Below are 26,830 nucleotides of genomic sequence, written 5' to 3' on the forward strand. Positions count from 1 at the left end.
ATGACATTTTTGCCATTCTGGATAATTCATTTGGGAAGATAACTCCCTCAAGAAATTAAACTTACTTCTTGAGTCTGAGATGGTATTATCATTTCAATGTACATTTCTAGGCTCACATAACCACTTTCTGGATATTGAGTTGATGAGGTTGCCTCTGCTTAAACTAACCCTCAGAGGCAAATGTGACTTCCTTATTAAATTGGGCACATTGAATCTATAAAATGTTCAAATCGCCAGATGTAATTGGCGCAGCTTTTCAAAAGTCACCTAAGTTACAATTAAGCAGTCGCTTCAACCATAAAGGAAATCTGATCAGGAGGCAGTAAGGTGCTAATTTAATTACCAAAACACATTAAGCTTCAAAGCTGAAGCCTTGCAAAGCATTCCTAAATGATCCTGAAATTTTAGAGATAGTTAAGTTTAAAATTTAATTTTTAAAGGCAAAACAAAGCTCTGTAATAATCGGTCATCGGGCTTCCCTGGTGGCGCAGTGGTTTAGAGTCCACCGGCCGATGCAGGGGACACGGGTTCGTGCCCCGGTCCGGGAAGATCCCACATGCCGCGGAGCGGTTGGGCCCGTGAGCCATGGCCGCTGAGCCTGCGCGTCCGGAACCTGTGCTCTGCAACGGGAGAGGCCACAACAGTGAGAGGCCCGTGTACCGCAAATAAATAAATAAATAAATAATAATAATCGGTCATCACCTTCCTCATATACTGAATAAAAGTTCCTAAACACCAGTTTTTGATTTTGAAATCTCTTCCTCCCCATAAGGTCCTCCACCCTACCTTCCAATTTGGATAAATGTCATTTTATAACGATTTTATTTATTTATTTATCTGTGCCGCACAGTATGTAGATCTTAGTTCCACGTCCAAGGGCCGAACACGCGCCCCCTGCAGTGAAAGCGTGGAGTCAACCATTGGACCGCCAGGGAAGTCGTCCCTTTATAACTATTTCAAAAGAGATTTCTTAAGCGTCATTTTCTTTCTCCAGTTCTTTATATTCCTCTTCCTATGTTATCTATTTGCTCTTGTGTCATAGATAGAATTTCATTCAACTGTAATAGACTGCTTCAAGGTACATTTTCAGTCTTCCAAGGCACATGGTCTGAGATTGGTACCTACCACTTGTGTGCATTTCCAATTTAAGAATAATTCCATGGCTCAGTTTTAATAATCCCATGGCTCAGGGAAAACAAGCAGTACAACTATTCAGTACTTTTATATTACATACACTATAGACCCCATATCATGATTAACTGACATATCAACTTCAAACCCTAACTCTGTCTGGTGCAGTCTGTTAAGGGCACAGTTCTGGTAACCGGAAAACTAAGCCTTCAACAGTGCCATATAAAAGCAACTTGGAATGTTGACTTTTGCTTTCTATAACTGAGGATTTGAAGTCATTTTCTACACTATACATGGACACAGAAGTGTTTCCATGCAGAATGTCAGCAATCTAGACATGATTATGAGTTGGCTTTTGAAAAGGTACTTCTCATAAGTACTTTCAAAATATACTTTGATATAAACTTATAACAATGACTAGTGTGAAATTCTCATTACTTTTTGCATGACAATTACAAAACAAGCATTAAGAATAAATCTTAGCACTCAGCACTCAAAGCCTATCTTTGCTACCCACCAGTTTTACATGACTTTGGGCCACCCTGATTCTTCCCAGTCTCCCTGTTTTCATCTGCCAAATGGAAACATTTATGCCTACGTCACAAGAGAAGTATGACGATGAAACAAAGATGAATGCAATAATGCTCATGAAAGTACTAGCAAGAGCCTGAAATAAGTGTCCGAGAAATGTCTGTTGAATTTGCTGGATAGTCAAAAAGGCTCTTTGGGAAACAGAATCTACCTTGAGTTAAAAGCATCATCTTTCTCTTCCTGAGTGATTCATGTGAATTTTGTCTGAGGAGTACATTCAAGAAGTAAAAAGATAACATAAGACAAAGAGAATAAAAGCAAAGCCAAATGCCTGGACATTTTCAAAATAACTCTATTTGGAATTGGTCTCATTTGGGCACCAAAAACATGAGAACCCAGGACTGTATAAATAAACTGGTGATTTTAGGTTCACGGAAAGAACATCACCGCAAATTCTTCCTAAATAACTCATTTCAGATGAAACATTTTAAAATGAACTTCTTTCAGGGAGTTAATTAAATGGGCAATTTCACAAAGCAACGTTATGCAAATCTACTAAAAGGCTATTTTATAATCCTGAGCTGACAACGGTAGTGTCTCCATCTCTGGAAGCGAATCTACTCAAGTAGGTTGAGATCCTTTTGCCATTTGAAGCAGCTCCCCTCCTCCCACTGGAAGACTGATCTATTGGGGCTCAACAATCTTTCTCAAACTCTTCCAAACAGCCCGCTTCAGCTTTGCAACCAGCTCAAAATAGGAAGCAAGAGATCAGGTGCACAAATGAGAGTTAAATAGCTTCACGCTCCAAAGGCAAAAGCTTTTTTGAAAGGTTATGCTTTTTTCTTGGGCCTCCCTGGTGGGGCAGTGGTTGAGAGTCCGCCTGCCGAAGCAGGGGACACGGGTTCGTGACCCGGTCCGGGAAGATCCCCCATGCCGCGGAGCGGCTGGGCCCGTGAGCCATGGCCAATGAGCCTGCGCGTCTGGAGCTTTTTTCTAATTGGACCATCTTTCACCAAAACATTACTATGTCAGACTCCTGCTTGACAATGTACTAGGTGTGTAATCTTGAGCAAATCTCTTCAGTTCTCTGTGCCACAGGAATTTCTTTGTAGAATGACTGCAGTAGATCAGAAAATTGCCAAGAATTTTTGTAGCTCTAAAAATTCTCGGATTCCACGGCTGTCCGCCTTGATAACCAACATGTATAAACAGCCATCACACCTATAAATTGTGTTGTCCATAAGTTCAGTATCTAAACTTGAATGTGATTAAAGAGCAGCTGAGTGGAGCTAACTCTTCATCAGCCAACTGCATTTGGCCTTTGAACTAACCACTTCATTTTTCCCCCAGCTCAAGAGAAGGCTGAGTTGTTGAGATGCCACCCTTAAAGCCACACCCTCATGCCGCCCCTCGCCCATTCCACGAAAGAAGCCCGAGCTCAGCTTCCTATTTCTAGGAAGCTTCTTCATGATCTAACCTAATCCAACCGACTCTGCTCACAGCTGGACATGACTTTCAAAGAGCTGAAGGTCAAAAGCCATTATTTCCAGTACAAGAGAAAACACCCTGTGGGTGAGAAAGACAGAAAAAAATGGAAGAGAAAGAATAGTAATACAACTGGAAAGAATGAAGCTATGGTGTATGTTGGAATGCAGATTTTGTTGGGAAAAAATGGAAAGTTCTCCAGCTTTCTACACTTGAACCCAAACCCCCTACAGTATCAGGAAACCAGGAACTTCAACTGTCACAAGAAATATAATGAATCTTAAAGAAAGCCTATATCATGTCAGAGAGAAAGCACTTCAGGCTGCCAATTCCTTGAAAGGGGTGTGGCTTTAGAGTCACAGATTAAGACTCATGAAAGTTTTGCATGAGATTTTGGAACAGAACACTACCATCAGGTGAAAAATGCCATTCTCTTTTGGATTAAAATCAAATTGTATCATCATCTGGGCCCACCATCCTAGGGGAGTAGCCTTATGACCCAAAGTGGATCATACACTGCAATTTGAGATAGACAGCAAAGACATAAGCCCTTAGCAAAGAATCCGACTTGGAGTGATGCTAACATGTTTAAAACCTGAGCTGAGGTTAACAACTATCCAAGAAAAGCTAAAAAATTAATTAATTAATTAAAAGGTTGGGAAATCTGTGGGTCTATAATCTCTCCCGTCTTCCAGAGCTTCATGGGAGAATATGCACATACAATAGGTCAACTCTGACAGGGCACCACACGCTGGGCTATGAACCCTCCTGGTCCAGGGATTTGTTATGATGGCTTTCAGGCCAGTCCTGGCCCCAAGGCCAGAGCATCTCAGGAGAAGCTTCCAGCCTCCAGCCCTGCACTTTGTACTGGCCAAGACTCAGCCTCTCACCTCTCAGAGTTGGGAGGCAGCATATTAAAAGAATGGTTTGTGATGGTTTAGATATAAGTCTGAAGGTCAGGCAGCGGCCCCCCAAAACCCTTTTTCATGTGTAAAATTCAATAAGTTTTAGTAAATTTACTGAGCTGTGTAACTATCACCACAATCCAATTTTAGAACATTGTCATCTCCCCCATAAGACAGTTCATCACCGTTCCTGCTGCCAGCCCCAGGCCAGTGCATGTTGTGTGTCCTTCCCTTCCCTCCACTTCCAGGTCCTCAGTTTATTTCCCAGCATATGTTGCATAGAGTGGTTACCCACATGTTTCCCAGTTAGAGATGGTGCCTGGGCCATCAGCTACCCTGCGGAGGTTGGACACAAATGCACACATGTGCGCACACACACACACTACCCAGGGAGCTGATACAACACCTCCTCATCCAGCCCATCAGGGAGAAGTCCAACACTGCTCCAAATGCTTCCAACCCAGCTGTTACAGGTACGGTCACGGTTTTCAAAAGCTGCAGGAAAACTGAATATTACCCTCCACAAAAGATATCATGTTTAGAACTCAGTATCACGCAGACCCTTAAACTGAGGATCCTCCCTGTGCTTCTTGAAGGCAATACCCAGGAATTCAGAGGCAAAAAATCATAAAAAGATCAAAGAACTGAAGAAAATAATCATACAGCTTCCAGAGAGTGAGGCACACAACTTACCCAATACGCTTTTTAATAGCAAAGGTTAAATATAGTCCTAGAAAACAGTGGAAAGAGAATCAAAGAAGCATTTTTAAATGTGCTCTTGTTTAGCGTGTGTAAGAAATCTGTGTCCACCTTCTGTTTTCTTTTCTTTTGTCAGTGTGTTGCATACAGTGGTTACCTAGGTGTTTTCCGGTAGGAGGAACTGTTAATGCCATCAGGTAAATCCACCTTGTGGAGGTCAGAATATGTGATGTCCTGACTGCTCGTCCTGAGAGGTGGACCTGGGCTCTGTCACCTGTGCACTGAGAAAATGAGCACTGTCTATTATGCTTCTATCTGGAAAAAACTAGACCCATAATATGAGACCATTCTGTGGCAAACAACCCTGAAACACATTTTAATGTAACTAATACCCACATCAAATTCATTTTTTAATATTTTAAAATTTTCACTGATTGAAAAACAGTGGCAAAATGGATTCATGCAAATAAATAGTCAAACAACACATTCTTTAAATTTTTTTTTAGATAAGCAAAAAATGGATAGCATCTTTCATAACGACGAGGTTCTTCCGCTTACAAGTTCGGAAAAAACTCCGTATCAATTTAGCCCAGTTGCTAAAAATTCTGTTTCATATGAACATCACACATTTTCCCATTTTTCTCTCCTGAAAATGCACTGTGACCAAAATGTATGAAATATTGACTGGACCTACACCAAAAGGATCTTCCTAAGAAAATGGCAAAACAAAAATGAAAAATTTTTTCATAGTTATGTAGTTTTTTTTTGAAGCATAAAAGCAGACTTTTTTTTTTTTTTTTTGCGGTACGCGGGCCTCTCACTGTTGTGGCCTCTCCCGTCGCGGAGCACAGGCTCCAGACGCGCAGGCTCAGCGGCCATGGCTCACGGGCGCAGCCGCTCCGCGGCATGTGGGATCTTCCCGGACCGGGGCACGAACCCGCGTCCCCTGTATCGGCAGGCGGACTCTCAACCGCTGCGCCACCAGGGAAGCCCCCGACATTTTTAAAATGCGTGAAATCCCATGGCCCCTTCCCCCAACGTTTGCAACAGAGCTCATATATTTTTGTATTTTCTATTTTTGAAAAGGAGTAAAAATATTAAGAGAACTTAAATCCGGATAGGGAAACCCGGAAGAATTATTTCACATACTTTTAACTTTCTATTTTCACAGCCACTCAAATTAGACAAATTACTGTGACAAGTGTGACTGTAAAATAATGATGGAAAGAAGTGATAATCTTACAAAACATAGACTTCTGATTAGAGCAGATCATAAATCAATTAAATTGAAGTGATTTCCACTCTGGCTTTTAAGAATCAAAGCAAAGGTCTAAAAATCAATTTACCCAATTTGCACATTACCTTAACTGAATTTCAAGAATGATCTAATCCCCATATTTGAATGAACAGGCACAAAATTAAAGCTGGATTGCTACCCGATTCTTCACTCCATTAAGGAGAACACCCCAATCTGTTTGCCACAGAATGCTGGTAAAAACAACGCTAAGGCACAAAACACAAGGGAATACAATCCAGTTGTAAAAGCTATTTATCCGTCAGTCTGGGGATAATTAACCCAGAGGAGATAATTCTTATTTGAAACACACCAAGTCAAAGAATACCCAAAGAGAAGATACACACAACAGAAGTAAAGCATCATCATTAATGCATATCCTGTAGTGCAGATCAAGAGCAATCAAACAACTGACATGGCCAACACCAGGCTCTGAGTGCGTTTCCCAACAAGCAGCAGAAATTGAGCCTCTGAAACAAGGACTGGAAATGTTGTTTCCACAACACCCTGCACACTAGGAAAGTAGGCTCTATACAGTGCCATGAGAAAATCGGCTGACACCTCACAAGTCTTTCATTATAAACGGCATTCGTGTCTTCCATGGACCTTCATTCAACAATGCGTTTAGAAAGAACTCTTCTTCAGAAAAGAAGTCATTTAAATGTGTTTCACCTTAAAATAAAAGGAGCCGATTCCATAATTGTGTCAACTTTCCACTAAATAACTACAATAGAAACAATGATTTCCACACTCGAACGAGTAAGTAATAACTGAAAAGCTTCTCAACTATTGGGAAGCAATTAAATTCCAACATGTGCTACTACATATAGTCAAATTCTTTATCAAGAATATCAGTGCAACCAATCTTTGTTCTGACAAGCAGGACTTTTCACTTACTCTTTAAAGAATCAAACAAACCTCTTTTCCTACTCCCTAGGTAGTGGGAATAGTTCAAGTTCTACAAATCCCATGACTATGACCTTCCCACTATCAAAATCCTGAATTCCAGGTGTGCCTATTTTGAAAGTTCTTGCAGGAACTTTCAACTGCAGCATAAAGATTTTACAATCATAATGTTTTTCATACTGAAAAACAAGATATGTCATTCATAAACACTTCCCAAAAGTCTGCCTGTTATATTTTCACAAAATAACAGCATTTACCTTAAACCACATCAAAACAACTTTAGTAGATGGTGACAGCAATGCAACAAAAAAGAAACCTGGGAAAACCTTGGCTTTCTCATGTTTAAGAGTCTCATATGCTTCCACTCAGTAGAACAAAACTGAAACTCACACCTTTTACGTGTCTTCCAAATACAGCCAGCACTGTGACCAGAGGGCAAGAGATAATGAAGAGCAGATGCCTACCTTCACTGGTAGCCACATTCTTCTGGGCTTGGGTCGGCGTGTGATCTGTACTTGAACTCACGTCGGATGAGATGCTTGAGCTGCCTTTGCCTAGAGAAAACAGGAATGAGCAGCTTTTGAGTTTTGTAATTTCAGAACTGGACCGTGCCTTTCACTCCATCCCTTACCAAGCCATGTCACTTGTTTCCAAGAAAGAAGCCATAATACCAAGAAAGGAGTTCATTAGGTTCCTTGCCTTAGGCATTAAATATCTTTTGGGAAATATCTGACCCAAGTCATAGTAGAACTAAAGCCCTATTATAATATGGCTTGACTATAAATTCAGACAAGATTATAAAACATAGTCAAATATGATAACGTAATCTTGTTTTGGCATACATGTGGATAAGAGAGTCCATGTGGGAAACACATCTACGGTATTAAGTTTTTCTTTGCAACTATAAACTATACGTTTCCTAATAAAGGATAAAGAAAAATCTAAGAATGAGGCATTAGCCAAGGAGCAAGAGCCTGCTGGCTCCAAACAGCTGCATCACCTTAAAAAACAAATTCCCTGCTTTAATGGGTTCTTCATTAAAACCAAACAAACAAACAAAAAAAACCCACTATGTTTTTCTAATGCAGGACTTCTCAAATGGGGGTGCCTCTCCCTCAAGTGGACATCTGGTAATGACTGGTGGTATTTTTAATTGTCACACTGGGGAAGGTGTGCTACTGGGTTCTAGTGGGTAGAGGCCAGGGATGCTGCTCCACATCTTACAACACATACAACGGCACCTCATAAGAAAGAATTATGCAGCCCAGAACATCAATTTGCTGAAGTTGAGAAATCCTGGTCTAAATAACCTCACCTCAGCTCACAACTGAGTTTCTACTCTTCTAAATTTTAATTTGAACATATACATTAATATTGCAGACATTCTGCAAATGCACATGAAAGTCTACAAATATGAACCACACTCACTGCCTCGGGAGGGAAGTGCCAATGACCATGGTGGACAGCATTCTAAGATGATCCCCATGGTACCTGCTACAGGCTGAATGTTTATGTTCCCTAAAACTCATATCTTAAAACCTAATCCCCAATGCCATCCATGGTATTAGGAGGTGATTAGCCTTTGGAGGTGATTAGGTCATAAGGGTGGAGCCCTCATCAATGGGATTAGTGCCCTTATTGAAGAGACCCCAGAGAGCTCCCTTGCCCCTTCTACCATGAGGACACAGGGAAAAGATGGCTGTCTACGAACCAGGAAGCAGGTCCTCACCAGACACGTTGATCTCAAACTTTTCAGCCTCCAAAACTGTGAGAATGAAATATCTGTTGTTATAAGCCACCTAGTCTACGGTATTTTGTTGTAGCAACCTGGACAGGCTAAGCCAGTGTCCATGCCCTTGGTAACCTGCATGGAGTGGGGTGAGATTACAGGGTGCTACAACAGGGTGCACGTCAGTTGGCCCTCACTTGCTCTGACTATATCATTCACGCGCTTTCAGTCTGCTCTTCTTTTATTCCTTATTGACCTATAACCACTGAAGGAGAGCTCCCTCCTTAAAAGCCAGGTGCAAACTTGGGCAATGAAGTCTTGTGGGAGGACTCTGCTACAGAGAGGACCGGTATGCAAGCATCATCTTTAAGATCATCATAAAAATTAAAGCACAAAAGAAAACAACAAATTTCAGACAGATCTGAAAACGTGTGGGCAGATCCCTCAGAAGACCACGATCTGCAGTACAGGAAATGCTGGTCTATGAAGAAAGGGAAGAAGATTGGGGAAACAAATACTGTTATTAATGATTTTTCTAATAAATAGCTAACACTGAGCGCATAGTCTAGTAAATACTTTAGATGCTTCATCGTATTATACACTGTGCCCTACAACTGTGTGTCTCAACCTTTGTTTCATGATTGCCCTCCCTCCAAGGAAACTTTTGTAGACATTTTTCCTTATCACCCTCCAACTGAAATTGTAATACCACAGATGTCCTGCAGATTTGTTAGGTACTGTGTGTGTATATATATATCTGCTTTTTATATAAAAAGAGTAAGATTTTCACTCCCCTCCACCCCAAGAACCAACTTTTGTCCCCTTGGGGGTAATATCACCTCCATTAAGAATGTATGCCTTTTGATAAGTAAAGCATTCTTAAATGCCTGAGTATTTAATGAATCAACTAATTAAGGAAAGCAAGGTAACAGAGAGATCGATACAGTCCATTCTTGTTAAGTTCCATGAAGTCTCTGTAAACACTGAATTAACAACAGGGAATCATTGCTCTGAGGGGAAACACAGGATTAGGTGTCTGTGAGCCTCTGATCACATTGTTGTCAACCCATCAATATGTAAACTTGTTTTATGCGTGTTTTAAAACACACCCTGGAGTCTGGGATTGACATGTACACACTGCTATATTTAAATTAGATAACCCACAAGGACCTACTGTATAGCACACGGAACTCTGCTCAGTATTCTGTAATAACCTAAATGGGAAAAGAATTTGAAAAAGAATAGATACATGTATATGTATAACTGAATCAATTTGCTGTACACCTGAAACTAACACAACATTGTTAATCAGCTATGCTCCAATATAAGATTAAAAAATTTTTAAAAAAGAAAAGAAAATACAGACACCTTACTTAATATATATTGTTCATACATTAACATTGAACTCAAGGCCGACAGCACTGCGACTCAAGCCTAAAGGAAGCTGACCTAACACAGGTAAAGCCTATCACAGCCTTCCCGCACTTAGGAACACTAGACACCTAGTTCTTCAGCATTACACATTTCAAATCGTGAATTCACCAATAAAAACATAAAAATGTGAAACACGTGGCGCTGCAGAGACTATAAGGACCTTTACTTGCAGGATGAGAGCTGAAACAAGAAGTCAGCCTTGTTCAACCTCAGCTGGGATCCTGCACGCCCGGCCACTCAAATTCTTCACCCTCTGTGCACATCCGAGGATGACCATGAAAGCATCGCGAGTCCCCTTCTGGGGTTACAAATAAATTTCAGCTAGTAGGCAAATCTGAAAATATGGGATCCACAAATAGTGAGGATCAACTACATATAATCTTGTATTAAATCTGGTTTCACAGCTTGTAACCAGCTTTCACGTACACTTAAGTGGGTAGGGTGTAGGATCTAGAGTCAGGAGGCCGGGGTTTATACCTGGATTTGCCACTTACTAGTATTGAGCAAATGATAAAACCCCTCGATGCTTTAGTGTTTTCAGCTATAAACAGGGTGGGGTGAGATTACATAAAATAATGCAGATATATCACTTAGAAGAGTGCATTTAGAAAATACTCAATAAATCTTAGTATAGTGGGTTTCATATTTTGGATACTATTAATATGCTCTTCTCTTCTGCCTTGCTTCTGGAAGCATAACCATCTCCCCAGTGAGTTCAAGTGGAAAGGGAAAAGGTGTGTGTGTTGTGGGCAGGAGGAGAGGGGGCACTTACAGAAGAACTGTCACAGGAGGAACTCAGAAGGAAAGAACAAGGGGATACTTGGTTTCTAATAGTCAAAAACAAATCTGTTGTGTGACAATGTTTCTGTAAGCTAAGTTATTATCTTAGGAAGGGACTGCCAACATATCTCACCTCCTTTAGCAAATCAAGGGCCAGACCTGTCAGATTAGATGCTGGAGTTTTATATAAGGGAAATCCAAACCAGAGGGAGGTGGTGGGAAGATGGGGCAGGAAGCCCAGCCTAGGGAAATAACTGGAAAGGACCAGGCAAAAGGGAAGCACAGGTAAGACATACCCAGACTGCATCCTGTTTCTCTCTCTGGGCTTCCTCTGAGAGAGGGGGCGGTGTGTTAGATAAAGAGCAGCTCTGGGCACAAAGGGGTGCTGTCACCTCGCTCCCTATAATTAGCACACCGGAGATCATCACCCTTAGACACCCCAGCACCAACCAGACGCAAGGCCACGTCAGGCTGCAGGGTAATCTGGCTGGACTCAGGGAGCTCCAGAGGTGCGACTTCCTGGAGTCGCCTGGGATCCCTTGTGGCAGCGACAGGACCCCAAGCAGAGGAGCGTCTGCTGGGAACCCGCCTAGGGGAGTCAGCTTAGCGGATGTGATGCTTCTACAGCCAGAACAAGAGCTGATCACCACGGAGGGCTGCAGGGGAAGCACAGCCAGACCTGAGAAAACACTAATACCAGCAAGAACTGAGGTGCGCTGGTTTCAAAATATATCTGTGACAGCTCCACTACAAAAGGCAGAGCTTCATCTCCCCTGCCCTTAAATGGGAAACGGGGCGGGGGTGGGGGAGGGCTCAGCCACCTATGTTTCCACATGCCCTCCAGGTGATTCAGACCTGCCATACGGTCTGAGAAGCAGCCAGGAGCTTCTCCTGGTGACCGATGCCTTGACCTCCACAGGAAGCTGTACCAAGAACCCAGGAGGACCAGGCAAAGTGCTCAGCGCGGTGACCGTCACACACACAAGTGATTAATAGACATCAGCTGCCCTGTCCTGTATCCATCACGGCTGCCCACTTCTCATGCAATCGGAGTGATTTGGGTTCGAGTGTTTCGAGCACTATCTCTGGAGTCTCTGGCTTCAAACCCCAGCTCTACCATCTCCAAGCCACATGCGTATCTATGAGCAAGTCTCTCAAACTCTGAATCTTGGTTCATCTCCTGTAATGTGGAGATGGAAACCTCTTTCACTTTTTGCAAATGGGTGTCATGGTGCCCAGGCTTTGATGTCCTTCTCCAGAGAAACAGAACTGATAGGAGATGTGTAAATATCTCCTATCAGGATACATGTAATGACCAGGGAAAATTATGGCATTATTTCTATAAATATATATACATAGGGTTATTCATATATGCATATATGTAAGATATATACATAATATCAACACATATAATATATATATAGATACAGAGTCAGAAAGGGATTTAAAGGAATTGGCTAACAGGATAGTTGAAACTGACAAGTTGGAAATCTGTAGGGTAGGCAGGCCAGCAGGATGGAAACTCAGGAAGGAGTTAATGCTGCAGCCTCGAGGCAGAACTCCTTCTTTTCCAGTAAATCTCACATTTTGCTTTTAAGACCTTCAAGTGATTGAAGGCCCACGGTCCAGTCGACAGTAACCATCGAAAGTAGTCTCCTTAATGTCAACCATTGCAGGTGTTCGCCACATTCACAAAACACCTTCACAGCAACACCTAGATTAGCGTCTGAGTCCACAGCTGGGTACTGCAGCCTGGCCAAGCTGACACGTACAACTGTCCATCACGACGTCAGACCCACGGGAGTTTAAAATCCATGTTTACCACTTCCATGCACCATGCCCGGGAGAAGATCTCTCAAACTCTCTGAGCTTCACTGCCTTCATCCATAAAACATGGATAAAAACAAACAAACAAACAAAACCAACTACCTATTTTCTCTACTAAGAATAGGGGAACTGTACCGCCACCTTTCAGCGTGGGAGAGGTTGCTATGAGCTAGGGGCTGTAAAGCATTCAATCACATCCGGTCCCGGCCAGAGTCCACCATGAGTGTTTACTATCGACACATTTATCACAGTTCAATTTGTATCAGGAAACAAGAAATGAAATTTAAAACACTAATTATTATTTTACTATTATATAATAGTAAGTGAATATTACATACGCATATAAATTCTACATGCCTTATAGATCCAGTAAAAAATCCCTCAAGCATAAACAAAGTTGGCAATTCTGCTTTCTAACCAACTGCTACATGAAAGTTTATTTGACCAATGGCCAAAACCCTCATTAGGAGTTGTTAGCATATCCAAACTGTGCCTGCTGGATTTGGTACAGTAAAATTTGGCTTTTTATTGAATTTCCTCCCAAGCGGAGGCTAGAGGCCCAAATGAGGGCAATTGAACAAACAATTAGGTATCAAATATACAAATACCAAAGCAAGCAAAGACTAATAATGCACTGAAGTTGGTAAGCATTGTCTGTTAACAGGTGAACATACACACGTGTAAATGTGAACCACTGTATGGACAAATTAGTTGGTGGGTCAATCATGTCGGTCACTTGGGGCACACTGTTAACCCGGGAATGTTAGCAGAAGGATGTGCTTCCAATCACTGATTCCTTCAGGCTTTCTGTTAGAGGGTGACAGGTTTTCCCAGTGTCTGAAGAGGAGAATGTTCATTAAATGGGGATCCTATTAGAATAGGATTTTAAGTCTCTTCTAATATAAAAATCCCCATATATAAAATTGCAACACTAAGTTTCTTCTCTCTTCTCTTTCCCAGTGCCCAGGCTGACTGTGCAAATGCAGATGTTTAAAACAAGACAGTCAGACATTCCGTTGTTATTTATTGATAACATGAGGAAGGTAAAGGGGAAAACACAAAAGATCAATCAAGACGTAACAAAAAAATGAATCAGTGGGGTCCTATGATTTCTAACATTCTTAAAGAGTCCAAGAAATCCCTTGCAAAATTGATTCCCTTTATCAATTCCAGACTATATGCACTGAACTCATTCCTGCAGATTTCAGCCACAGACCTCGGAGAGGAAATCTACAAAGGAGCACGTGGAGCCACGTGGTGAGGGCCTTAGCCCCTTATTTCCTGTTTCTCTCCCGCACCTTGTTTCCAAGTGGCTGCCGGTACACCATAAGAGTCTGCTTTAATATTAAATGTCCACACCAAAGGAAAGAGAGTTTCTCTTTTTTTTTTTTTTTCTGTATCTCAGAATTAGATCACGGGAGCAGTGGGTCATGTTTGTGTGTTGAATTCACTGTTACTTTCCTGACTGTTATCTTGAGATAGTTTCTTATCTTCTTTGATCCACAGTTCAAATGTCTGTATATACAGAATAATAATATTAGTTACCTCAAAAAATGATCTGGATTAATCCCTGGCCCAGGTGCATATTAGTTTTTGGAAAGAAACTCAACACATACTGTGAACACGTATTAGCTCTTGCAGGCCAGCGGGGATTTAATAGATGAGTTCTTCAGAGTTGGAGACGCTGAACTAGAGTGAAACGAGGAGGAATCAAGTCCTGAGCCCCTGCCTCACTTTACTGTGAGTGAAGAATAGTAGATGATGTCCTTTGCTTTGCTTCTCCATTTTTTGTTCTTTCCTGGTGAAGATTGGAAATACAGTCTCAGGAGGACAAGAAGAAGAAAGGAAAGGAAAGGAAATAGAGAACTCTCAGTCATGTTTTGATTTTTTTTTCCCTTTCAAGCCATTTAATGTCTTAACTGGAACTTTCTTTACTCCAGTTTCCAAAGCACCTAACAAGTGACCTCAGGGCCACTGAGCAGGCCACAAATGCTGTAACTGGGGGGCAGTCCAGGCAGAAACAGGAAACAAGACCCGTTAACTGAGCATTTCCTTCACCCTGCCCGTGTGCTGGGCCCTTCCCCTGCAAGGCCACAGTTCTCATAGGTTTATGTCCAGCCTGAGAAAAGCCAAGGATGCTTTTCGACATTTAGCTCATTGCTGAGAGATGCAAGATCTGGTTCAGGGTGCTGGCATTTTTTTCATTATTTTAAAAACATATATAACATAAAATTTGCCATCTTAACTATTTTTTACATGTACAATTCAGTGGCATCCATTACATTCAGAGTGTTGTACACCCACCACTACTGTTTACAAACTTTTCCATGACCTGACACAGAAATTCTGTACAATTACCCAGTAACTCCCCATTCCTCTGTCCTCCAGCCCTTGGTAACCTCTAACCTGCTTTCCATCTCTACAAATAAGCTTATTCTAGAGATTTCATATAAATGGAATCATACAATCTTCATCCTTTTGTGTCTGGCTTTTTGTACGTATCATGTTTTCAAAGGTTCATCCAGATTGTAGCCTGTATCAGTACTTCATTCCTTTTAATGGGTGAATAGTATTCCATTGTGTGTATGTACCACTTTGGGGGGCATATTGATGGCCACTTGGGGTGTTTCCACCTTGTAGCTACTGTGAATGATGCTGCCATGACAGAGTGCTGGATTCAATACTTGTGGTTTTTAACTTTGAAACTTCTAGAGCTGCTTGTTTCCAGCTGAAATCAGATCCTGAGGGCTGCGGCTGGAGCAGGCGAACAAAGTACACAGAGTTCTTCCAGGAGAGGAATAGGGACAACCCCACGGCTGAGTCAGCAGCTCCTCTGGAGCCATTTACTTACAATCCTGCAGCAGCTTCCAGGATGGGCTGCCAACCAGCCCACATCACAGACGCTAATGGAGCAGCACAGGGCTTTGAGACCCAAACACACACCTGCTGCACAAAGCTTGGCTCTTCCAAAGCCCATGGGGCTTTGATTGGAGCTGGACAGCCAGGAGAGGCCTGGGGACGTCCCCTTTGCCCTCTTCCTGGGGATGGTCCACATTCTCTCTAGGAAAGGCAAGAGCTTCGGCCTCAAGGCAGACAGCACAGGAGCGGAATTCCCCGCTCCAACACCACACAAGTGAAACCATGACGTGAAATGCAAGGCTGGGCTTAACCACACATGACCCTGCAGGGTATCTAGTCATTTAAGTGACATTAGCTTATAAGCCAAAGGCTAAAGAGAGAAAGAATTAAATAGAAATGATTTAAGTGATCAGCAATCATTCCACATTCTAGTGTCACGCTCTTTTTACCTTGGTGAGGAAAGAAGATTTTCTTAGACAAAAATGTGAATTAAAGCCAATCTCTTCTGCATTACTCCCAGAGTCTGTGATTAGTAAAAAGAAAAAGAAGGAAGGCACATGATTCCGACACAGTCCTCTTAAACGAATCCATGGAAGGCAGCAGGATGGCTGCAAGTGTTACTAAAGCCGGAGGTGCGGCCCAGGGCGTGGAGCCTGACTGCCCACTGCTTGGGCCCACATCTTGGCTTTGCCACTAACTAGCTGGTTGAGGTGGAGGAAGTTTTTCTACTTTCTGAGACCCTCAGTCTCTCCATCTGTAAAGTGGTGTACTGGGAAATATAAACTCATAGAAACACCTATGAGAATAAAATGAGGTCAACTCTAGGGCTTCCCCGGTGGTGCAGCGGTTGAGAGTCCGCCTGCCGATGCAGGGGACACGAGTTCGGGCCCCGGTCCGGGAAGATCCCACATGCCGCGGAGCGGCTGGGCCCGTGAGCCATGGCCGCTGAGCCTGCACGTCGGGAGCCTGTGCTCCGCAACGGGAGAGGCCACAGCAGCGAGAGACCCGCATACCACAAAAAAAAAAAAAAAAAAGAGGTCAATTCTATAAGGCATATATATAATAGATACTTAATAGATGTTAGCTATTATTAACCATCCTCCCTACTTTTATTCTTAATCAATAATTCAATTTAATTCAGCAACTACATGCTAAACCTACTGCATGTGAAGGATTATGATTAGCAGTAGAAAAAACAAGACCGTCTATACTGGGTGAGGATATAAAACACAGACACAGAAACAGAATTGAACGTAAATGCAGTAGGTTTAAGTTTTTAAATAGGATCACTAAGTGATATTCCCAAATACTAAATGATTCACAAAATTTCATCGCTTTTTAGCGTGACTTTTTTCTTTTATAATGATGTTAAAAAATATGTAGGTTGATTATAAACAAACTCATGTCTTTCTTCTCCACTGGATTCTCAACTTCACAAGGGTAGATTCCATACCTATTTTGTTCACTGCTCTACTCTCCAAAGCAAGCACTGTGCTTGGCATATTATGGTCAATCAGTACACGTGTGTTGAATGAATTGGCATAGGACTGAAGGACTGACTGAGTGAGTAAACTGGAAATTTACTCCTAATGAGATAGCCCTGTTCTCGTAATATTTCCTAAAAAGCACTATCCCTTCCTTACGGGCACCAGTTATATCTATGTTACTCCAAAAGTTAGTCTTTACATAATGGTTATGTGTTGAGCATGCAAAACAGAGCTTAACAAAATTCATACAGATCCCCAGTGGCGACATACTGTATAGTACTCTGTATTGGCTTCCTAGGGCTGCTGTAACAAATTACCACTACCTGGATGGCTTAAAACAAGAGAAGTGTATTGTCTCACAGTCTTGGAAGCTAGAAGTCTGAAATCGAGGTGCCAGCAGGGCCGTGCTCCCTCCAAGGGCTCTAGAGAGAATCTCCTCCATGCCAAGAATCTCTCTTGGCTTCTGGCAGTTGTCAGCAATCCTTGGCATTCCTTGGTTTGTGGCAGCGTACCTCCAACCTCTGCCTGTCATCAAATGGCCATCTTCCTTCTATGTGACTCTGTATCCCTTCTTGGAAGGACGCCAGCCTTATGGAATGAAGGGCCCACCCTACTCCAGTGTGCCCTCATCTTAATAATTACACCTGCAACGACCCTATTTCCAAATAACGTCACATTCTGATGTTTCAGGAAGGGAGGGGGAGGACCCAGTAGATTCAACCCAGTAGATTCCGCAACGCCATTTTCTGCAGAATGAAGCAGAAAGCAGAAAATCCTACCCTGAGTCTATCATCTGAGCATTTACTCAAGTCTCACTGCATGGCAGTATTATGAGAGGAGAAGGAAGATTAGCCATAAGGTTTAATGTATCATGGAATGCAGAAGACCTAAAAGAGTCTTCCAGCACGCGAAAAAGCAAGCACTTGGCACTCCATCACGGGTGGTTTTAAGTTGAAAAGGCCAGGCAGTATTTCACAAAAGGCACCAAGGCGGAGCCTGCTCCCCCCGAGCGTCACACCCACCTAAAACGGCCTTCAGGCAATTCCTCCAGAGTTAACACAGATGTCAGCTGACACTAAGACGGAGGATACTGCCGCTGCTGACAGATGGTGCTTCACAGCTGGGTTTCTGAGCAGAGTAATGAGAGGATCAGACCATGGACAGGCTAAAGGGTAGTGCGTCAGCACAAGAATTTCCATCACACCGTAAGTCATTCACAAGACAGTTTCATGCTAGTAACAGCCTCACTACAATTTGAACCAATGATTTTCCTCCAAAGTTCTGAAGGATTGCTACGTCCCAAAGATCATGAGAAGACCGTGCTTGGCTTAATCCAGATGGGCAGGGAAAGACAAGGTTCTTTCTGAAGTTCAAGGCTGTTTCAGCAGGATCTGAGGGCAAATTCAAAGACACACGCTTGTTTCCTGGCATCAGGAGGCTCAAGTGACAAAGTCGTAGGTGCCTCTTCTTGATCCACGCACTCATTCATTCAACATCCCGTGTGCCGGACACCATGTCCAACACAATTCCATCATCAAGCCATCTCGGCGACAGAGGTTACGTTACTGCAGGACATGGAGGACAGGGAAAGAGTGGAGAAAATACCAACTTCGTCTTCCAACAGAAAGTGTCGTAAAGGGACAGGCAGCAATATTTTGTGGCTTTAGGTGACCCAAACCCAGACAATTACAGACCTTTGCACCCTACAGCCACTCATTGATTTTAGGGATTTTATACAAAGCATGTTTACTTGTGTTTACCTTAATTGTCTGTGATGATCTATCCAAATTCGTGGAAATTCTGAATAATAAATCTTAAAAGGCATTGACTCTCCTCCTTTCACACATAAGCAGTAAGTCTACCAACGGTGAAAGGGAAAAAAAAGGGCTATACATTTCAGATCTTAATCTTATTTAATACAAGACAATCTTAGGATCTTATTATGTTTCCCATCCCACACGGCCCATTTATTAGAAAGTCATGAGCAGAAATCTATTGTCAAAATTCTGTAAAGGGAATTAAGAGAGATCCAAACAGCCCTGCTTGGCAAAGAAGATTACAACAGCAGGTTTTCCTGCCACAGAGAAGACACAAGGCACTAAATACCGTTAAGAAATCACTTAAGTGAAGAAACCAGAATTCATCCGCTCAGATCCACACTTACTCCCTGACTAGCTGGGTGGTCCTGAAGCCACTCAAGACTTTTCAGCAACCATCAGTGCAGCATATCAGACCAGGGAGAGGAATATCGGAGGAGGTCATCTTCAAGATCCCTTTCGACTCCCACATTCTCTATTCCTCCCTGACTCAAAAAGTTACCAACCCTTAGGGCTTCCCTGGTGGCGCAGTGGTTGAGAGTCCGCCTGCCGATGCAGGGCACGCGGGTTTGTGCCCCGGTCCGGGAAGATCCCACATGCCGCAGAGCGGCTGGGCCCGTGAGCCATGGCCGCTGGGCCTGCGTGTCCGGAGCCTGTGCTCCGCAACGGGAGAGGCCGCAACAGTGAGAGGCCCGCATACCACAAAAAAAAAAAAAAAAAAGTTACCAGCCCTCTAGCAAAACTAAAAACCACTTTACAACCACAAACCAGGACCCTAAAAGTTAAAGGTCATGTGGAAGAGCTAGAGTTGTTAATCAACTTCCTCCTTCCTGAACTGAAAAGAAATTTATATATATATATATATATATATATATATATATATATAAACTTATATATAAAAATTTCCTGGGTTATTTCACTGCCATGTCTTCCCGTTGGGCGTGTGACTTCTGACCTTGCATGTCCAGTGTGATCTTTCTTCGTGCCCAAATGAAAGACCCAATTTTATTACCTGCCATGCTCCCTAAGAGTGTCATTATTCTCCTCCCACATCTCTTCCACCTTCCTTGGGTTGGGAGAGAAGGTTCCCTTGGAACCACGGTGGGAAGCCACCATTCTATTTGATAGGAGGAGAGGTAACCATTCCTGCCAATAGGGATCTCTGAGCACAAAGCAACTGAGAAAATATGAATGGCAGCAACAGAGTACTTCACAGATAGCCAGAATCCTTCTAAATCAGAACTGGAAGGGAGGAGAGGCCAAAGCAGTACACTGAGTGCAGTGACTGCCCCCACCCTGAATCCATTCCATCCCCCTGCCTCTGTGTAGCTCTCTCATGATTGGGTGACAGTGAATTCACCTCTGTCTCCAGCAGGGAGCTCTGCCTGTCCTAAGCCAATCAACATGAACCCATCCTCACTGACCAGTGATTGACTAGGCAGATAGAGAGGGGCAGTTAAATGGCCAAAGTTGTCAATGGTGGGGAAACGGTGCTCTCTCTCTCTGGATTATAACCCTAGGAGTTGTTACCAACCATAGTGTATCAAAAAGGAGCGTCCACCTTACCATGAAGATGCATGCAGCAAAGCGTAAAGACAGAAAGAAATCAGGTAAGAACATCCCCAAGACATAAACCAGTTCAAATAGGTCCTGACACTCACCCTGCTACTGGATTTCTGTTATGTGAACCAATAAGGAACAAAGGAAGAGTCTGTCTGCTGCACCTGGTGATCAATGTTGGAACTGCAGAAATGTATGCTTACCAAAGATAAAACTTAGAATTCAAGAAAAAAAATTGGGAATTCCCTGGCAGTCCAGTGGTTAGGACTCTGCGTTTTCAGTGCAAGGGCCTGGTTTCTATCCCTGGTCCGGGAACTAGGATCCTGCAGGCCACTTGGTGCAGCCAAAAAAAAAGAAAGAAAAAAAAAAAGATCGTCCTAAAGGTATTTTTTTCTACGTGAAAAGACTGACTCTGTGAAAGGTGGAATAAGCATAAAGTAATTATTTTAACAGTGATGAACTATAACTTTTAAAAAAGCACAACCAAGTAAAAATAAGAAGCTGTATATATAGCCACACGATAAATTTGATAAGGCTTCCAGACCCTGTGAAATAGTTTAATTTGCTCTGGGCAACGAACAGATGACTTGGTAGGTCTTTCTTCTTTTAAAAAGTTTAATTCAGCTTCCACCTACAATCTGTGTTGTATTTTTCAAAGCTTTATGCGTTGAAAAAAAATCGCTCTCCCTAAATTCTGCATTTATAGCCCTTTTATCATATAAATTGCGGTCATAACCTAACTTAAGGTTTGCAGGGGCCAGTGAAGCGAAAGGTCTGGCTTCTATAAAACGAGACACGTTAAGCAAAATAAATCTTGCCTGAAACTGGAATAGTTCTTGAATATAGCAACTTAGGATCTAATCTCTCCTCTCTTTTGAAAATATAACAGCTTTGCCTTTTAGCCAAAGTAGATCAAATACTCCATGAATAGCTGTTGTTCCTTTACTTCATTCTCTTTCTGGATGTACAGATACTTGATTAATAACTGTAAAATTCCCTAGAATTCTCGTCTCAAATTCTTCTAGAACAAAGGCATCGCCTCATCCGTGAAGGTGACAGGGACATTCTGACTCTCCCATTTTGTCCGAAGGAAGAACAGGTGACGGGGATCTGACATTTCAAGCTGTGCATCAATGTCTTCCGCTACTCCAGGCCCTTCTTCATTCACCTTCTTGTAAAATTATTATACTCATCCTAAAAATCGAATACATTTTGTGGAACCCTGATGGAAATTCTAGGGGATGTTTATGATAGCAGTGCGTTCATAAAGACTTTGGTGGAATGCAACTTACAGGGCCTTCACTTATTTAAATAAAACGTAAACATTTCAGGCATTTGTGACGGTATTGTTTTTCTCAGTGTGATGATAGCTAAGGAAATGTTTTCGGATGTATGGTGTGAGACAGGCAGAATAATCTTGCCTGCCTCCAGATTTCTATCTTTTACAGTCAAGAGATGGAATTAAATATTTTGCCCTCTCTTCCCCCAGCTCTTTTTACCCCTCCTTCCCCATCTTCTTGAGGTGTCATAGACAGTGATAGGCACATCACCAGATCGTATCACCAGCCCAGTTTAAACCCCCTAACAGTTTCCCATTGGGTTCTGGCTTAAGCCCAAACTCTCTACTATGGCCCATGAGACTCTGTATGACAGGAGCAACTGCCCTCCTCCCAGAATGTGCCCTGAGGGTTCCCCAGAGAAGGACTCTGTCTGTGGAGATCACTGCTACCCACAGTGCCAGCTGCTTGTAGACCCTCGATACAGACCTGTTGAATGAACAAGGTAATAGCTATCAGGTAAACACAGACTTTGCCTTTGTAGTTTATCCAAATTATACAACTAGCAAGTTTTCAAAATACAAAGAATCAAGTCCAGAAAAATAAATTTAACATAGATCGATATGAGACAATGATTTAGTAAAGAGTCTGAATGTTGAACATTTAAAAGAAATGCCGGTGGGTGGAGGAGAGCTTGTTTGTTACAGTAGCTAGTGGTAACCATTCTGACTAACACATGCTGTAAACTCTGAGTTACTGATTTAAAACGTGTCATTGTAATTCTCTGATAGTAATAAAAATGGTGATTTTAGGGGGGACCTTGAAGATGGCGGAAGAGTAAGACGCGGAGATCGCCTTCCTCCCCACGGATACACCAGAAATACATCCACACGTGGAACAACTCCTACAGAACTCCTACTGAAGGCTGGCAGAAGACCTCAGACCTCCCAAAAGGCAAGAAACTCCCCACGTAACTGGGTAGGGCAAAAGAAAAAACAGAGACAAAAGAATAAGGACGGCACCTGCACCAGTGGGAGGGAGCTGTGAAGGAGGAAAAGTTTCCACACACTAGGAAGCCCCTCCGCGGGCGGAGACTGCGGGAGGCAGTGGGGGGAGTTTCGGGACCGCGGAGTAGTGCACAGCGACGGGTGCGGAGGGCAAAGCGGGGAGATTCCTGCACAGACGATCGGTGCCGACCGGCACTCACCAACCCGAGAGGCTTGCTGCTCACCCACCGGGGCGGGCGGGGCTGCGAGCTGAGGCTCGGGTTTTGGTTTTGGACGGAGCTCAGGGAGAGGACTGGGGTTGGCGGCTTGAACATAGCCTGAAGGGGTTAGTGCACCACGACTAGCCGGGAGGGAGTTCGGGGAAAAGCCTGCACCGGCCGAAGAGGCAAGAGACTTTTTCTTCCCTCTTTGTCTCCTGGTGCGCGAGGAGAGGGGTTTAAGAGCGCTGCTTAAAGGAACTCCAGAGACGGGCGCGAGCCGCGGCTAAAAGCGCGAACCCCAGAGACAGGCGCGAGCCGCGGCTGAGGGCGCGAGCCCCCGGGACGGGCGCGAGCCGCGGCTGAAAGCGCAAACCCCAGAGACGGGCGCGAGCCACGGCTGAGGGCGCGAGCCCCCGAGACGGGCGTGAGCCGCGGCTGAAAGCGCAAACCCCAGAGACGGGCGCGAGCCGCGGCTAAAACCGCGGACCCCAGAGACGGGCGGGAGACGCTAGGGCTGCTGCTGCCGCCACCGGGGGGGCCTGTGTGCGAGCACAGGTCACTCCCCACACCCCTCTTCCGCGGAGCCTGTGCAGCCCGCCACTGCCAGGTTCCCGGGATCCAGGGACAACTTCCCCGGGACAGCGCACGGCGGGCCTCAGGCTGGTGCAACGTCACGCCGGCCTCTGCCGCAACGTCACGCTGCCTCTGCCGCCGCAGGCCCGCCCCGCAAGCAGTGCCCCTCCTACCCCCATCCCCCAACCCCCGGCCTGAGTGAGCCGGAGGCCCCGAATCAGCGGCTCCTTTAACCCCGTCCTGTCTGAGCGAAAAAAACAGACGCCCTCCAGCGACCTACACGCAGAGGCAGGGCCAAATCCAAAGCTGAGCTCCTGTGAGCTGTGAGAACAAAGAAGAGAAAGGGAAATCTCTCCCAGCAGCCACAGAAGCAGCGGATTAAAGCTCCACAATCAACTTGATATACCCTGCATCTGTGGAATACCTGAATAGACAAGGAATGACCCCAAATTGAAGAGGTGGAATTTAGGAGCGAAATCTATGATTTTTTTCCCTTTTCCTCTTTTTGTGAAGGTGTACGTGTATGCTCCTGTGTGACATCTAGTCTGTATACTCTAGCTTCCACCATTTGTCCTATGGCTCTATCCGTCCATGACTTTTTTTAAAAATTCTTTTTCTTAATAATTAAGTTTAATTGTAATAACTTTATTATACTTTACCTTCGTTCTTTCTTTCTTTCCTTCCTTCCCTCCCTCCTTTAGACAACGAATCACCCCAAATTGAGGAGGTGGTCTCAGGGAGCAGGATTTATGATTTTTCCCCCTTTACCTCTTTTTGTGAAGGTGTATGTGTATGCTTCTGTGTAAGATTTTCTCTGTATAGCTTTGCTTCCAACATTTGTCCTAAGGTTCTATCCGTCCCTTTTTTTTTTTTTTTTCTAAATATTTTTTAATTCAATAACTATATTATACTTTATTTTATTTTTACTGTATCATCTTTCTTTCTGTCTTTTTTTCCTTCTTTCACTCCTTCCTTCCTTCCTCCCTCCCTCCCTCCCTCCCTCCTTTCTTTCCTTCTTTGCTTCTTTCTTCCTTCCTTCCTTTCCTCCTTTCCTTCTTTCTTTCCTCATACTTCTACTAATTCTCTCTACTTTTTCTCCCTTTTATTCTGAGCCGTGTGGATGAAAGGCTCTTGGTGCTCCAGCCAGGAGTCAGGGCTCTGCCTCTGAGGTAGGAGAGCCAACTTCAGGTCACTGGTCAACAAGAGACCTCCCAGCTCCACATAATATTAAACAGCGGAAATCTCCCAGAGACCTCCATCTTAACACCAGCACCCAGCTTCACTCAACGACCAGCAAGCCACAGTGCTGGACAACCTATGCCAAACAACTAGCAAAACAGGAACACAACCCCACCCATTAGCAGAGAGGCTGCCTAAAATCATAATAAGGCCACAGACACCCCAAAACACACCACCAGACGTGAACCTGCCCACTAGAGAGACAAGATCCAGCCTCATCCAGCACAACACAGGCACTAGTCCCCTCCACCAGGAAGCCTACACAACCCACTGAAACAACCTTAGCCACTGGAGACAGACATCAAAAACAAAGGGAACTACGAACCTGCAGCCTGCAAAAAGGAGACCCCAAACACAGTAAGATAAGCAAAATGAGAAGACAGAAAAACACACAGCAGATGAAGGAGCAAGATAAAAACCCACCAGACCTAACAAATGAAGAGGAAATAGGCAATCTACCTGAAAAAGAATTCAGAATAATGATAGTAAGGATGATCCGAAATCTTGGAAGTAGAATGGACAAAATGCAAGAAACAGTTAACAAGGACCTACAAGAACTAAAGATGAAACAAGCAACGATGAACAATGCAATAAATGAAATTAAAATCACTCTAGATAGGATCAATAGCAGAATAACTGAGGCAGAAGAACGGATAAGTGACCTGGAAGATAAAGTAGTGGAAATAACTACTGCAGAGCAGAATAAAGAAAAAAGAATGAAAAGAACTGAGGACAGTCTCAGAGACCTCTGGGACAACATGAAACGCACCAACATTCGAATTATAGGGGTTCCAGAAGAAGAAGAAAGAAAGAAAGGGACTGAGAAAATATTTGAAGAGATTATAGTTGAAAACTTCCCTAATATGGGAAAGGAAATAGTTAATCAAGTCCAGGAAGCACAGAGGGTCCCATACAGGATAAATACAAGGAGAAACACGCCAAGACACATATTAATCAAACTGTCAAAAATTAAATACAAAGAAAGCATATTAAAAGCAGCAAGGGAAAAACAACAAATAACACACAAGGGAATCCCCATAAGGTTAACAGCTGATCTCTCAGCAGAAACCCTACAAGCCAGAAGGGAGTGGCAGGACATACTGAAAGTGATGAAGGAGAATAGCCTGCAACCAAGACTACTCTACCCAGCAAGGATCTCATTCACATTTGATGGAGAAATTAAAACCTTTACAGACAAGCAAAAGCTGAGAGAGTTCAGCACCACCAAACCAGCTTTACAACAAATGCTAAAGGAACTTCTCTAGACACGAAACACAAGAGAAGGAAACGACCTATAGTAGCGAACCCAAAGCAATATATAAAATGGAAATAGGAACATACATATCAATAATTACCTTAAATGTAAATGGACTAAATGCTCCCACCAAAAGACACAGATTGGCTGAATGGATACAAAAACAAGACCCTTATATATGCTGTCTACAAGAGACCCACTTCAGAACTAGAGACACATACAGACTGAAAGTAAGGGGATGGAAAAAGATATTCCATGCAAATGGAAACCAAAAGAAAGCTGGAGTAGCAATTCTCATATCAGACAAAATAGACTTTAAAATAAGGACTATTAAAAGGGACAAAGAAGGACACTACATAATGATCAAGGGATCGATCCAAGAAGAAGATATAACAATTGTAAATATTTATGCACCCAACATAGGAGCACCTCAATACATAAGGCAAATACTAACAACCATAAAAGGGGAGATCAACAGTAACACATTCATAGTAGGGGACTTTAACACCCCACTTTCACCCATGGACAGATCATCCAAAATGAAAATAAATAAGGAAACACAAGCTTTAAATGATACATTAAACAAGATGGACTTAATTGATATTTATAGGACACTCCATCCAAAAACAACAGAATACACATTTTTCTCAAGTGCTCATGGAACATTCTCCAGGATAGATCATATCTTGGGTCACAAATCAAGCCTTGGTAAATTTAAGAAAACTGAAATTGTATCAAGTATCTTTTCCGACCACAACGCCATGAGACTAGATATCAATTACAGGAAAAGATCTGTAAAAAATACAAACACATGGAGGCTAAACAATACACTACT

The 26,830-nt window shown here is 43.1% G+C and overlaps 1 protein-coding gene across 1 annotated transcript in view; it reads right to left on the reverse strand.

Annotated features, from left to right (window-relative positions):
• Window positions 1-26,830, reverse strand: part of FBXL7 (F-box and leucine rich repeat protein 7) — a 422,210-nt gene that overhangs the window by 294,878 nt on the left and 100,502 nt on the right. The window contains exon 2 of the mRNA XM_032625625.1: window positions 7,416-7,505. Within this exon, the coding sequence (XP_032481516.1) occupies window positions 7,416-7,505 (90 nt within the window). The remainder of the gene's footprint in view (window positions 1-7,415; window positions 7,506-26,830) is intronic.

The sequence above is a fragment of the Phocoena sinus genome, chromosome 3, assembly GCF_008692025.1.
Source record: "Phocoena sinus isolate mPhoSin1 chromosome 3, mPhoSin1.pri, whole genome shotgun sequence".
NCBI classification, from domain to species: domain Eukaryota; kingdom Metazoa; phylum Chordata; class Mammalia; order Artiodactyla; family Phocoenidae; genus Phocoena; species Phocoena sinus.